The 13,036-nt window shown below is 41.7% G+C and overlaps 1 protein-coding gene across 1 annotated transcript in view; it reads right to left on the reverse strand.

Annotated features, from left to right (window-relative positions):
- Positions 1 to 260: 260 nt before the first annotated feature.
- The window catches only part of rhbdf1b (rhomboid 5 homolog 1b (Drosophila)), a 33,951-nt gene continuing 21,175 nt past the window's right edge, over positions 261 to 13,036 (reverse strand). The window contains exons 4-19 of the mRNA XM_041029286.1: positions 9,033 to 9,258; positions 8,132 to 8,338; positions 6,802 to 6,924; positions 6,344 to 6,486; positions 5,967 to 6,215; positions 5,730 to 5,841; positions 5,543 to 5,617; positions 5,149 to 5,310; positions 4,922 to 5,022; positions 4,723 to 4,786; positions 4,461 to 4,555; positions 4,135 to 4,210; positions 3,679 to 3,779; positions 3,359 to 3,512; positions 3,003 to 3,226; positions 261 to 2,865 (exon numbers count right to left, since the gene is read on the reverse strand). Coding sequence (XP_040885220.1) covers positions 2,670 to 2,865; positions 3,003 to 3,226; positions 3,359 to 3,512; positions 3,679 to 3,779; positions 4,135 to 4,210; positions 4,461 to 4,555; positions 4,723 to 4,786; positions 4,922 to 5,022; positions 5,149 to 5,310; positions 5,543 to 5,617; positions 5,730 to 5,841; positions 5,967 to 6,215; positions 6,344 to 6,486; positions 6,802 to 6,924; positions 8,132 to 8,338; positions 9,033 to 9,258 — 2,308 coding nt within the window. The 3' untranslated portion in view covers positions 261 to 2,669. The remainder of the gene's footprint in view (positions 2,866 to 3,002; positions 3,227 to 3,358; positions 3,513 to 3,678; positions 3,780 to 4,134; positions 4,211 to 4,460; positions 4,556 to 4,722; positions 4,787 to 4,921; positions 5,023 to 5,148; positions 5,311 to 5,542; positions 5,618 to 5,729; positions 5,842 to 5,966; positions 6,216 to 6,343; positions 6,487 to 6,801; positions 6,925 to 8,131; positions 8,339 to 9,032; positions 9,259 to 13,036) is intronic.

Raw genomic sequence — 13,036 nt, forward strand, 5'->3', positions numbered from 1 at the left:
GTGTGTGTGTGTGTGTGTGTGCACTCAAAGAGGAGGGGAGGAGAGCAACAGAATGAACAAACCCAGTGGTACAACACAAGGAGCAACAGGGGCACCAGTAAGAGTTCTGCAAGCTAATAAACCTTCTGTTTGAAATAATGACATTCAAATCCCAAATAACACTTGTCTTACACTTGTTTACTCTTGTCCCAGGTGCAACCTATAAGTCAAATAGGTCCTGGGTTGCCATCTAGTGGCCATTCCTATAAATAACAAAACTCATTTCTTCCTCAGGTAACAGGCAGAAACTCATGTATTCAGTAATGCAGCAGAACTGTCAGGGATTCTATGGGAGCAAGAAAGCATCTTATGTTTGCTCACAAGGAGAAAAACAATAATAGTCTCTTTGGAGAACCCTGTTTACACAAGGGTTTATAAGGACTTCTTTTTCAAGGACATGTGGGTACACTTCAAAAAGTCCTGAAAGACCTCATTATTGTATTGTGTGAAGTGTTCAAGGTGAGCTTTGGTAATACACAATTACATGTTCAGTTGTACCACTATTCAGAGTGCCCCACAACAACGGCTACTACAGCTCTACCTTGATCTGTTTGCACTCTCAAGCAAAGCCTTGTAGCTGCTCAGGTTGAACAGTATGACTTATTTTAAAGCAGACGTTCTGAGTCATCATAGCAGAGACAGCACTAGTGGAACTAATAACATTAACAATGTAAGTAAGTACGTAAGTCATGGCAGTGAGCCCACACGCACAATGCCAGGATCCTGAAACTTTTCCAACTATGTCAAGGCAAAATGTCTGACATGAAAAAGGTCTGTTGCGAAACATTCAAGAAGGTGATATATTAAATAGGTAGTGCAGCATGTTGAGGTAACTCGTAATTGAGTTGTTCAAAGCTGAAATCTTATTGGTATTAACGTGTACACCAACAATATTACAGTACCATTGTGTTTGCTCATAAATACATATGGACTGACGATTTACAGGAAATAAATCTAACATTTAAGATGCTATGTTCATTTTTATTTTCTCTTTCCAAGACATTATTTATTTATATTTTTATTTAGATACTTGATTAAGGAGCTGTAGTTAAGAACAGTTGTGCGATTAATAGTTGTGTCTTGTGATCAGTTCAGGTGTGCATTTCCAGTAATTATTTTTCCTCCTCAAACCTCGATGGTTAAACTGTGCTGCTCCAGATGAGGCTCGGACTCACACCCTCCGTGTCACCCTGCACATCCTGTCTTATAAGCACCACGTGTAGTCAGTTCACCCTAGTACCATAAATCACTGTTTTCAATAAGGACTTGAAGAAGACATTTAGCAGGAGACCAAGAAACTAAAGCCAACCTCTAGATAACTGACCAGTTTGACCACAGCTGGCGACTGTGTTTTTACTTTCAGCCTCTCAGATCAGTTTCAATTTAATAAACTTTGAATGGATATAGCCTTCAACAATTTGTTGTCGCATTTCAAATTAGATCTAATCCAATACTGTTTAAAAATATTTTTTTTAAAATATAATTGTGGTGAAGAGTGAGTTTGCAGGCTCCAGTGGTGCAGTCGGTCAGTGTGCGATACTTACAAGACAGTAACCTGCAGAGTGATGCAGGGGCTGTGAATCCAAGCGCCGCCTGGAGCAGTGTAGGTTAGTTTTCTGGACGTTTCCTCTGTGGAAAAACACACAGACATAAAAAATGAGCCAATCTTTGTGTCTTGTTGTGTTTATTGTCTGGTAGCTAAAACGCAACCACTTTGACTAAAAAAAAAAGAAAAAGAGAACACACAAATTCACCTCCGTAACAGTTATTCACAATGCAGCAGATTAACATACAACTGTGTTCTCTACATGTAACACAGGGTGAATATAAAAAAAAAACCCATCTGTGAAAGAAGTGCATTAAAGGCTGTGTAAAAACATAGTTTACATGGTTTTGTCAGATTGTGAAATACAGTTAGGGTTAACCCTAACCCTAACCCTACAAAGGTTTCAGTGTCTAACAGAAACTGTTGACACAAACTGAAACATGGCACAAAAAGACAACGTGTGTGTGTGTGTGTGAGTGAATGTGAGTGAGAATAAGGCACTTTGAAGCATTTTAGAGTCCGAGTTTTAACTCTAAGAAACTCCAGTAAACTGTCTGGACATCAGTAAAAAAAAGTACAAAACAAAAGTCCCCAGCTCGTCCTCTGTGACACTGTGACAGGGTGTACTGCTCCTTTTGGCCACTGAGGGGTGCTGCTAAGTCACGTAAGAAGACAGGTAGAGAATTTGGCAGGGAACAGTTGCCTTTGTAACTCTCCTCTGGTGTGACTGGTCACTGATTAGCCCAGCTATAGATCAGTCTCACATTGATCAATTGTTATTCCTTTTCAGTCAAGTTTTGTTCTCATGCAGACGCCTGGAGGCTTTCACCTGTAGCCTTTATTCATCTGTCTGTCTCGACGGTCTGTTTCATCGTTCCAAACACTTCAGCAAACACATCTGAAAGTCATATCTCAATATAAAATCCTGAAATGCTGCTCGTTATTCCAGGAGAAATGATCCTGCCCAGTCACAAGCTGCGCTGTATCTAAATATGCATATCTCAGCTACATCACCATCCAGCATTTTGAAATGTTGTGACCAGTCCAGCTTCAGTGCACGTCCAGAGACAGTCCGGCTGACATTTCAGAGGAGGTGCGCGTTCAGGTCGTACTTCTCGCAGAACTTGTCGGTGATCGGGATGCAGGTGAGGTACTCGCACCAGTCACACTTCACGGGGTAGACGTAGAAGAGAACGGCCAGCGCGGACAGCAGACCCAGGAAGACCAGCAAGAAGACACAGATCTGTACCCGCTTACGGTACATATCAGAACGCCCGAAGCTAAAGAGAACACACCAAGGTTTATTCACCTCATGATGAAGCTAAAAGAGACAAAGATGTTCACATAAAATCCATGCCTCTTCATAGTGTTAACTATTCCTCTTGCTATGCTTCTATACACCCCCTTCTTTGCTTACCTGATGTATGGCAGGAAGGCGAAGGACAGGAAGAATCCCGATATAAAGCCGCAGATGTGGGCAAAGTTGTCAATCCATGGAAGCAAACCAAAGGAGAAGAAGAAGACTGAGATGGCCAGCAGCTTGGCAAACGCCCACCACGGTCGCTCGAGGATCTGCCAGCTCTGAAACAGCTCCACAAACAGACAGGCCAGGATACCGAACTGGCTGCCTGCAGGACCCACCTGAGAGAGAGCAAAAGATGATAACTCTCTGATTAATGTTTGCTCAGCTCATCAGAAAACTAGTCTTTGACAAAAGTCCTGAAAGAAGCATAAAGTGTTGGGTGTTTAAGTGTTTTGAGGGTGACATTGTACCTCGGCTCTGTAAGGCAGGAAGATGGCTGAGGCCAAGTTTCCAGTGATGCCGCTTAGCATGTAGATGATGGAGATTCTCAACCAGCCAGCCAGCTTCTCTAGGTCCCTCAGCACCGTCATCTGGAACAACACCGACACCAAGCAGTGCAGGATCCTGCGGACACAGACACACAGCCAGCCGGTCAGTTATTTTTAACACTGACCCAAATCCACCTGATATTTCACATTTGTGATTTAGGCACATGAAATGGTTGTATTTTCACATCTAAACGCTGAGGCCTATTCTGAAATAGACAATAAATTGAAGGGAGTTCAGTCACCCAGCATGAAGAAAGAGAGACAGCCAGAGTCTGGAGAACTGGTCTGGGACCTCTGGGTTGAGAAAAGGCAGCAAACCACACACATCATCCATACAAGCCACCTGGAGGAGAAAGAGAAAGTCAGGAGAAAGACAATCAGAATCAACTGCCACGCCATGGAGGAACATGACAGTGTTGAATTCAGTCCAAAGTCCTTCAATTCACAGCTCACTACAGGCGCCAGTGGTACAATCTGTCAGCACATAGTCCTTATAAGACAATGTCCTACAGAGCAATGTCGAGGTTGAATGCATCACAGATACCCTCTGAAACACTGACTGGGAAAAAGCATCTAGAATTAGCAAAAACAGGAACTGTTGTAGAGTTGCTAAATAAAAAGCAGCTGTCAGATCAGATTTGAGTAGAAGAAAATGTTATAAATATAGTAAAAGTTGTTGTGTGCCCTGTTTGTCCTACCTGTGAGCACAGAGTAGCCTCCTCATGGAAGTAGCCGTGCATGAAGTCACAGTATTCTCTGGAAGTGATTTCACATCTGCAACGTGACACATATCATTAGCTTCATTAGCAAGAGCTCACAGAAAAAAAAAAGAAAATGCAGAAAGGAATTATTTAAAAAGTCTAATATACATAAGAGTCTGTGTGTCGTTTAATTTAGTGTGAGGTTACGTTGCCTTAAGGAGCTGAGAGATTTTCAACCTGGCATATGCAACAGAAAATCTATACAGGCTGAGCCGCAGTGGCAAGTCAAAGCCTTCTCCTCCCTCAGTGACATTGGTCCTTACCGTCCTTTGGTTCCAATGCAGCAGGGCCGGCCTGTGATGGTGCAGTCTATGTGGGGGAGGTTGGTGTGATTCCCAGAGTTGTACCTTGTACAAACCTACGCATCATAACCATAGGAAAGGTTTTGAAACAGCTTAATACTTTTAATACAGTGGAAAAACCCTGCAGTGCTGTTTCGCCAAATTAATATGAAAATGGAGATTATATCAACATTTTTATGGTCTTAAGCTGAGTATCAAACAGAGTGAATTTAACTGTACTCACTGGCCACTTGGTAATGTCATCAGGCCACTCATGAGGTGAAACTGAGGCTGGCTCCAGGCAAATTCTACAAAATCAAGCACAAAAGTTGAATAAAATGAGTGAATAGTTCTGTTTTCTATTAGTTTGACTGAGCCACAAAAATACAGTCCACACATGGAGGAACATCATGTCTGTTAACAGAGGGCATTTTTTACATTACCTGGGGTCCTGATGGCAGACTGAACCATGCTGGCGTGGTTCACTATTCAGATGGGGAGCACTAGGGTGCTGAGGCCACTTCACCCACACTGCCAGGGTACTCTGCAGGAGAAGACAAACAGAAGTAGCTTAAGAATTTCTTTTATCAACCAGTAACACCTGATTATGACACTACTGAAACGGCCAGGTAACAGTCGTCTGACTCTAAAAATCTCTGCCTTCACTGACCGAACACTCCTCTTGTACAGTCTGCAGGCAGCCGGAGCGATCGTTCCTCACGCAGCAGCCTGACTCTCTCTCCCTCGCTCTCTTCTCCTGGATCAGTTTCTGGATCTCTTGGTCTTGACGCATGCACGGGGAAAACTTAGCTCCCAGGTGGATCAGTGCCTCCTGCAGGACAGTGGGAGGGGCGGGCTAGGTGAAGTTGTGGATCTAGACCAGTGGTTAGCAAGTATCTATTACTTTTACAGTTTACTTCTAGTGTTAACTATCTAACTGTAACAGTTTTAATTAATTAATTAAGCTAGCTAGACAACTACAAGCAACTCTACACTGGAGCTTTCCTAATTTAACCACCAGAGCACAATCACAGATAGAAGATGGTAACATAGAAAATACTTACTGAGCTCGGTCCCACCCAGAAGTTTTGTTGTTGCACAAACTTAACATTTTCATAAACCCCTTTGTTCCTCAGCACCTAAAGAAAAAAGGTTATTTGTATTACTCAGTCATCCATTTCCAGAGCAAATTCCACTTACATTCACAAATAGACCAATCAAAGGATTCTGAACACTGTAAACTATACATACAGAATCAACAGTTTCGTGTTGCGAGAAGCCCACAGGGGCAATGCCGTAGATAGCCACAGCCAGAATGGTGATGAGCAAATGGACAAATGTGATCCAGTAGCTGAAAAAAGGCCTGAGGAGGAGAGGAAAACAGTTTCAGCCTCCATTTGCTGGGATATTGACAAAAAAAAACTACATTTAATTTCACCACAGAGGAACGGTCATCCCCCCAAGGAAAAACAGAATCAGCTGCCTTACCTGTGATCATCCATGTCCTCAATCTGCCTCTTTACAAAGCTGTCGATGCGCTTGCGGTACGTCCGGTTTGTGAGACGACCGACCATGCCGAGTCCATACGGCCTCTTCTCTCGGGCAAACAGCTTCTTAACAGGAACCACAATCCTTTGTCCCCGCTGCTGATTGACACTCACCACCTCCTGTTTCAGACGCACTTTAGGTTGGACCACAGAGGCGTCTTTTGTTTTCCGCCATCCTCGCTCCAAAGGCCTGGAATGAGGAATGAGGAAAGCAGAGGGAAGAATTGCGAGGAAAGAAATGCGTTAGACGGAGTTCTGCAAAACCTGTGTTTGGTTCATGTGTGCATATGAAAAATTCTGTGAAAAACATAAACCCACAGCATGAGGTGACTCCTCTCCAGTTCATTCTTATCAAGCGCGCTTCCTGTGAGCTCGCTTTCATCCAGCTGTTTGAGGGCAGCCTCCGATGGTGTCTCGAAAACCTCATCCGCATAGCTGGACAACTCATCCTGCAGGCCGTCCTACCAAGATGACAACTAAGTAAGTAGGAATTCAAAGCTGAACAACTCAGAATATATTCCATTTGAAAGAGGGCACAAAGGCAGGGCAAGGGTCACTAAATAAAATCACAGTTTATAAAGTGATTTGAATCAACACATCAGTTGATTTGATTTAGCTGTTTTGATCAATGTGTTTTACTTTGTTTTGCCCAAAGCACAAGAAAATAATTTGGAATGAGCTTAATAATTCTGAATGAATGTTTTAAGCACTGACTGTTTTAAGACAAGAAATTAAAGCTGAGCCTGGTAGAGTGTGAAAGTGTGTCCCCTGCTCACTCTGGTGAAGAAGGAAGTGTCCAGATCATCAGGAAAGTCCACAGTGTCGTCTTCAAAGAAACTAGGAGGCATGAAACTCCGTCTGCGATGTCGTCCAGGGGTGTTCTCGCCTAATGTCCGGCCCTAACAAACACAAATAACACGCTCACAAACATCATCATCTGTTGACTTCAGACTGAGGTGCAATAATATTTTCTGTACTAAAGAATAAGAATAAAGAAACATTATCAAATATAAAAACATTACATTATCATCATACATAATGCATAATATATATTATATATTATATATTAAATATGTAGCATTTTCACACAACAGTGTATCACTGTTATATCAGTACATCACAGTAATTTACTTACATCAGCAAATGCTTCTGCTCACACCAGTGGTATTGTAGAAATTGACAGAGGCTAGCAGAAACATACACAGTATACCCTGAGCCTGACAGAGGAATCCCCTTCCTTAATGACTGTGTCTGATGGCTGCGTAGCATCAGTGACCTCTGTGTCACTGGATTAGTTCTGCACTTCTGGAATATTCTGATCGTAATCCAGCGGATATCTGAGAATTCGCTGTGCATTATCGTGGACCATCTGCTGGCGAAACTCCCCTCGGCTCAACAGGCACTAATAAAAAACTCACTGAACATCCATTCATCCCTTTATATGGGTGTGTCTGTAGCCAGTGGGCCGCATAGAGAGTCATCTGCACACTACAGTATGATACATGTAAGCGCTTAATCCACAACATGACAGCTGATCTAAGGTTTTTTTACGTAACCGGCCTACACACACACAAACACGAATACACAGACAGGAATGCAAATATACAGAAAAAGTCAGAAATAAATCCCATCCATTCATAGGTGGAGGAGACAGGGACACATCAGAATACAACAGATGGAGTTTTTCTAGGAATCTCAAAACATGAGATAATAGAGATTAAAGTGTGTGTGTATGTACACAGTGCTTTTAAATGTGTCAGTTACAGGCAGACTATGCTCTTGGTCTTTTAAAGGTTTGTTACAAAGCATTAAAAAAATGTAAAGTATTCATCTGTATATCCTGAGCTAAGCTCCTGAGCTTTTCAGAGAACAAGACCACAATCTGATTACAGTGATCTACTACTGTTTGCTCATAATGGAAGTTATAGCTTATCCTAATGTGCATTCACATTGTACAGAGAAGACAAGTATTTTCAGTGGCAGGAAACCCGGGGTTGGCAGGAGCTTAGAGGAGTTTGAAGCACAGATTTTGCAAAGCACAAAATATCTGGTGATGGAAAGAAATGTCAAAATAAATTCCACTGTTTAAAACAAAAAAAATAACACCTTCATAAGTGCTGCTGCAGCCTTGAGACTCATGACAGCAACAGACTCCCGTTTGCGTCGTCGTGGCAACCGGTTGAGGGCTGAGCGGGAGCTTGAAAAGGAGCAGAGCGAGGCGGTGCCGGGTGTGATGGGAGTTTGCGGGACACTGAGGCCGTCTACCTCTTCCACCATGCGGAAGGCACGACCCCGAGCCAGAGGGTCTACGATCTACACACACACACACACACACACACAGTACTTTTCATACTCAGCCACAAACAGTAAACACAACAGTGAACACATAGCGAAGGAATAGTGAACAGCAGGGATGCACACAACACACATCTAAACTAGGGTTAGACTGATGCATCAGATGGAAAGTAGGTGTGACAGGCAACTGATATTTTACGTAAACATTATTGTTTATTGATTAAATTAGTCACTCTAGCAGCGGATGTTTGCCTATATATCAATATCTATAAATCATCACTTGCAGCAAGCTATTAAACCTGGGCTGCCAGTTACCATCATGGTATCATGTTGCTAGCTTTCTAGCTAAAAAAAAAAATTCTGTTACTACAGACACTATATTTTTTAACTGAGCTGAAACACATCTCCTGTAGGTGCCTCTCAGTAATCAATGATAAAGTTAGTGAATTCAAAGAGCATTTTGTATCTTATTAATTATTATTAATTATTGATATCAGATTAGATTAGATTTAGTTTTCAAAGACCCATCAATCAAACCCTAGACAAGATGAGAAAGCAAAGAGGTAAAGCAAGCGCCAAAAATCTAATGTGTAATAAAGAAAGAGCGTGAACGGGTGGAAGAAGTGAAGTGAAAGAAGTAAAAGAGAAAAAAGTGAATAATTGTCCCATTTATTCCTCTAATCCCTTCAGTGCTCCCCAGGCGCTGGCCTACCCTCTGCATGCCATAGTGGTGACTGGGGTGGTGTGGTGGGAGGTAGAGGGGAGGAGGGGTCTCAGTGCTGGCCAGGGAGAGGTTGTCCTGGCTGTGGAGCTCCATTTCCCTCATCACCTGAGCCTTCAGACCCCCGTACAGATGGCTGCAGTGCTGCAGGCTCTTCCTCCTCCATCGCTGGGTGCTGTCGCTGTCTTTACTCACCCCGAACCAGTCAGCCGTACCCCTAGAGAGAGAAGGAAAGGTAAACAGGTAAATTTGTGATTTAAATTTGTAATTTTAATTTTGAATTTGTGCATAACAGCCATGCTACTGGCTCAGTAAGACTGCACTATCTTACTCACGACAATCACTACCCCTCCTACTTACAACAACATCTCGCACTTGGCGAAAAGAACCACAGGTATGTTAACTGGCAGTTGCATTAAAATCTAATCCACTATTAACACTAATACAAACAATTCAGCTAATTTGATAAGAGCTGCACAGGAAATGAACTCCTACAAATACATAATACAACATAAAGAGCTAGTTTAGGCTGCTGTGACTAATGCTAATCTGCTGATGCTGAGCAGGTATGTTTACCATGTTCACCATCTTAGCTTAACATGTTATCATGCTAACTTTGCTAATTAGAAGCATAAAATCATTCTTTTGTACAATTTAGGAAGCTATTAAAGAATAAAAAGTAAGTATATTAACGTCATTTTAAAGCCTTTACTAGATAGTCACAATGAAGAGAAACAGGAAATGTGGGGAGAGAAGAGAGAGACATGCACTAAAGGGTCTGATCACACAGGCGTCAAAAGAAGGACCCACTGTCCAGGACAGAGCGGCCATGTAAAATGCATCCTGACCACTCGGCTATCGGGTCACCCCATGAGAACAATATGCTGATGAGGTGACTGACTGCAGCTGGCAGTTGGGGATTAGTTGACCAGTAAATTGGGTCATTTGCTGATTATTGTCTTGTCTATACTGATGAAGAGAAGCAGACATCTAGGAAGACAGAGAGGCTCTGGTTTTGTAGTCTTTAAATATGGTATTTTTTTGCTAAGCAATTGCATAGTTTAATATAGTTAAAAATATATATATATAATTTAAAACTGCAATAAGACAGAAACCAGTTTGAGATACAACTTAAAAAGAAAGACTGCATGGAGCACGTAGGGTGAATGGAAACTGATGAAATACCTTTGGCTATAACACAATTTTTTTTTTTTTTTTTTAATCAAATTAACTTTAATTCAATTGCATAAATCAGCTTAAACTTTCCTGATAATGATAAGTGATTTGATAATGAAGAATCAGGATGAGGGATCATGGGTCAGGATTTATACAGCTGCAGTCAAGAAAGATCTCTTTTGCAACATGTCAATGTTTCAGCCAAAGAAATCCTCATAAATTCAGCCCACTTCTAGTATTTTTTTCCTCTGCTCTCTGTTTATCTTTCTGTGTGTATGTGTGTGTGTTTGACTGTGTGGACACGACCTACTGTTCTCTGTTCGGTCAGTATTAAAGAAGCAGACGTTGCCTGATTGTCCTGACATGGCTGTCTGTGTGTGTGCGCTTTGTGTGCTTCTCATTTAAACTCAATAAACGTGCATTCACTGTGAGCATCCAGGTCCTTTTTTCCATTAACCGTGCCTGCGTGCCAGACTGTGTGTTAACTGATCGGAGTGGGGAGGCCACGCTGAGGAAACTGTTTGGAGAGCAGAGCACCCAGTAATAAACACTCAGACCTCATCATCAAGAAAGACGCCAGCTGGGGAAGCCTTTTAAGGCTGCGCAGGGGCAGGGAGGGGGCGGCGTGGACCTGATTGTTGTCCTTCCAGAGAGGAATGTCTCAGAAAGAAGACACAGGTTTAGGAAAGCAGAGAGAGACGGGAATCAGACGGGGCCTCTTTGACCAGGAGAGGAGGAGATGTAAACATATAGGAGAAGGGAGTACGTGAGAAGCAGGAGGAGCGGAGGCCATAACACGACATGAACTGAATGAAAATGCTGAAAAAATACAACGCAACATTGACGTAACATCCAACGTACTGATGGTAAAAGGCGATGCGGCCCCATGGTGAATACAGGCCTAATTGTGGCTAAATGCCATTTGTTTGTGCGTGTTTAGATAAGCAACTGTTTGTCTGTGCGCACATGCACCAACAAGCATGCATTTCATACTCGCCCACGCAAAACCCTAAATAATAATCAGAATATTCACAACTGCCTGACGACAGCACAAACCCATCATGCATCAGAGATTAAAGCGACGTTAAAACCACATGAATTAGCTTTCATATCCTCCAGGTAAGGCTGGTACACATGCAGCAGCAATCTACTATATCCTAATTACAGGCTTAGATAGCATTCATCTGAGAAAAGGCCACGGGGCAAATCTACAGTCTAAACAAATTCTCATTGAAAAAACACATAATCGAGAGGATAAATATGAGCAGTGATAACAGGCACTGAGTTTGCTGAGTGTATAAATCAGCAAACGAGACGGTTTTATTGCTCCTTCACTACAGTTTAAGTTTATTTCTTTACGGTTGAGCTGATATTTCAGTTGACCAAAATTTGTAGTTTATTAGGAGCAAATTAATTATAAGTAGTCACATGTGCATAGTTATAGTTAATAGTAATTCAGCTGAACAAAAAAAACTTTAAAGACATTGTCAGCTTTTCTTTTCTTTTGTCCAGAGTGCATTACTGTTTTGTAAAAGAATCCTTCATTTAAAGTCAGAAAAGCCAAGTTTGGATGATCTCCCTGCCATAAAGTGAGGCTATACACTGTCAGTGTTACAAATGCTGTTTCACATCATGACAAAAAGAACATTTCTAACATTTTTAGCACAATAACAATAAAAAATTATAAATGAAAATGGTTATGAAATATTAAGCCCCAAACTGTATGTACTAATTAAATAAAACACAGCAATGTAATTCAAGGAAAATAACTAAGTACATCTACAATCTATTAAGTACTAGACAGAAGTACGAATATGATGTTCATTTCAGATTTCCAGTCTTTTAAAATACACCATTTATCAGTTAACTATTAAAACTATCTCCAAATGCTGCTGACAATAAAGTGTACTAATACGTACATTTAATTTTAAAGGCTGTACTTTTACTTTTAGAATATTTTTAGAATGCAGCATCGCTACATTTACTCAAAAGAAAATTTAAACATTTTGAGAAGTAGACTTTCTTGCCGAGAGTTCAGTGACTGATACCACTCTCCTGTCTTTGTTAAATACAGCCAACAGTTCGTTAGCTTGGCTTAGCACAGAGACTGGAAAAAGAGGGAAACAGCTAGCCGGGTTCCATCTGAGGGCAACAAAATGAACCAACTAGCACCTTTAAAGCTCACTAATTAACTTGTTATATCTTATTTATTTAATCTGTACAAAAACCAAAGTGTTTCTCTGAAAGAAACTGAATAAAAATAATTCTCAAAATGTTGAATTATTCCTTAAAGTTAAAGACTGGAGAACTTTTTACACCACATTGCTAAAAATAGGGTTTAGCAGTAGTACGTGTACACATGTGGATGCTGGCAATCATGGAAAGTTCAGTAAAACCAAAAATATAACTCTGACTCAGATTAACTTTTTTTAGATTAGTATCTTCTGCTGAGCAAAACCACAGCGCTCTCACCTGTCCAGAGAGCTCCAGGAAGGGTTCAGGGTCTGGGTCATACCTGAGGGGGGCTGGGACCGTGGAGCTGTGTCACCTCCATCACCAGCAACACTAACATACTGTCCCCGCTTACCCCCTAACCCGTATTAAACCCTGATCCTCTGAACACAAACGGATCCTCCGCAGATCACACATACACTGTTCCATAAGGGGATTTCCTGATATCCAGGCCAGCGGTGCCTTGTAACGTTCGCTGTTATGCAAAGAGAGGATGATCACCACATGTCCAGACTCTGCGTAACATCCTCGCCCTGCTCAGCGAGCGGCTGGTTAATCAAAGTTTAGAGGAAAACTGTCGCTGATCT

The sequence above is a fragment of the Toxotes jaculatrix genome, chromosome 21, assembly GCF_017976425.1.
Source record: "Toxotes jaculatrix isolate fToxJac2 chromosome 21, fToxJac2.pri, whole genome shotgun sequence".
NCBI lineage: Eukaryota > Metazoa > Chordata > Actinopteri > Toxotidae > Toxotes > Toxotes jaculatrix.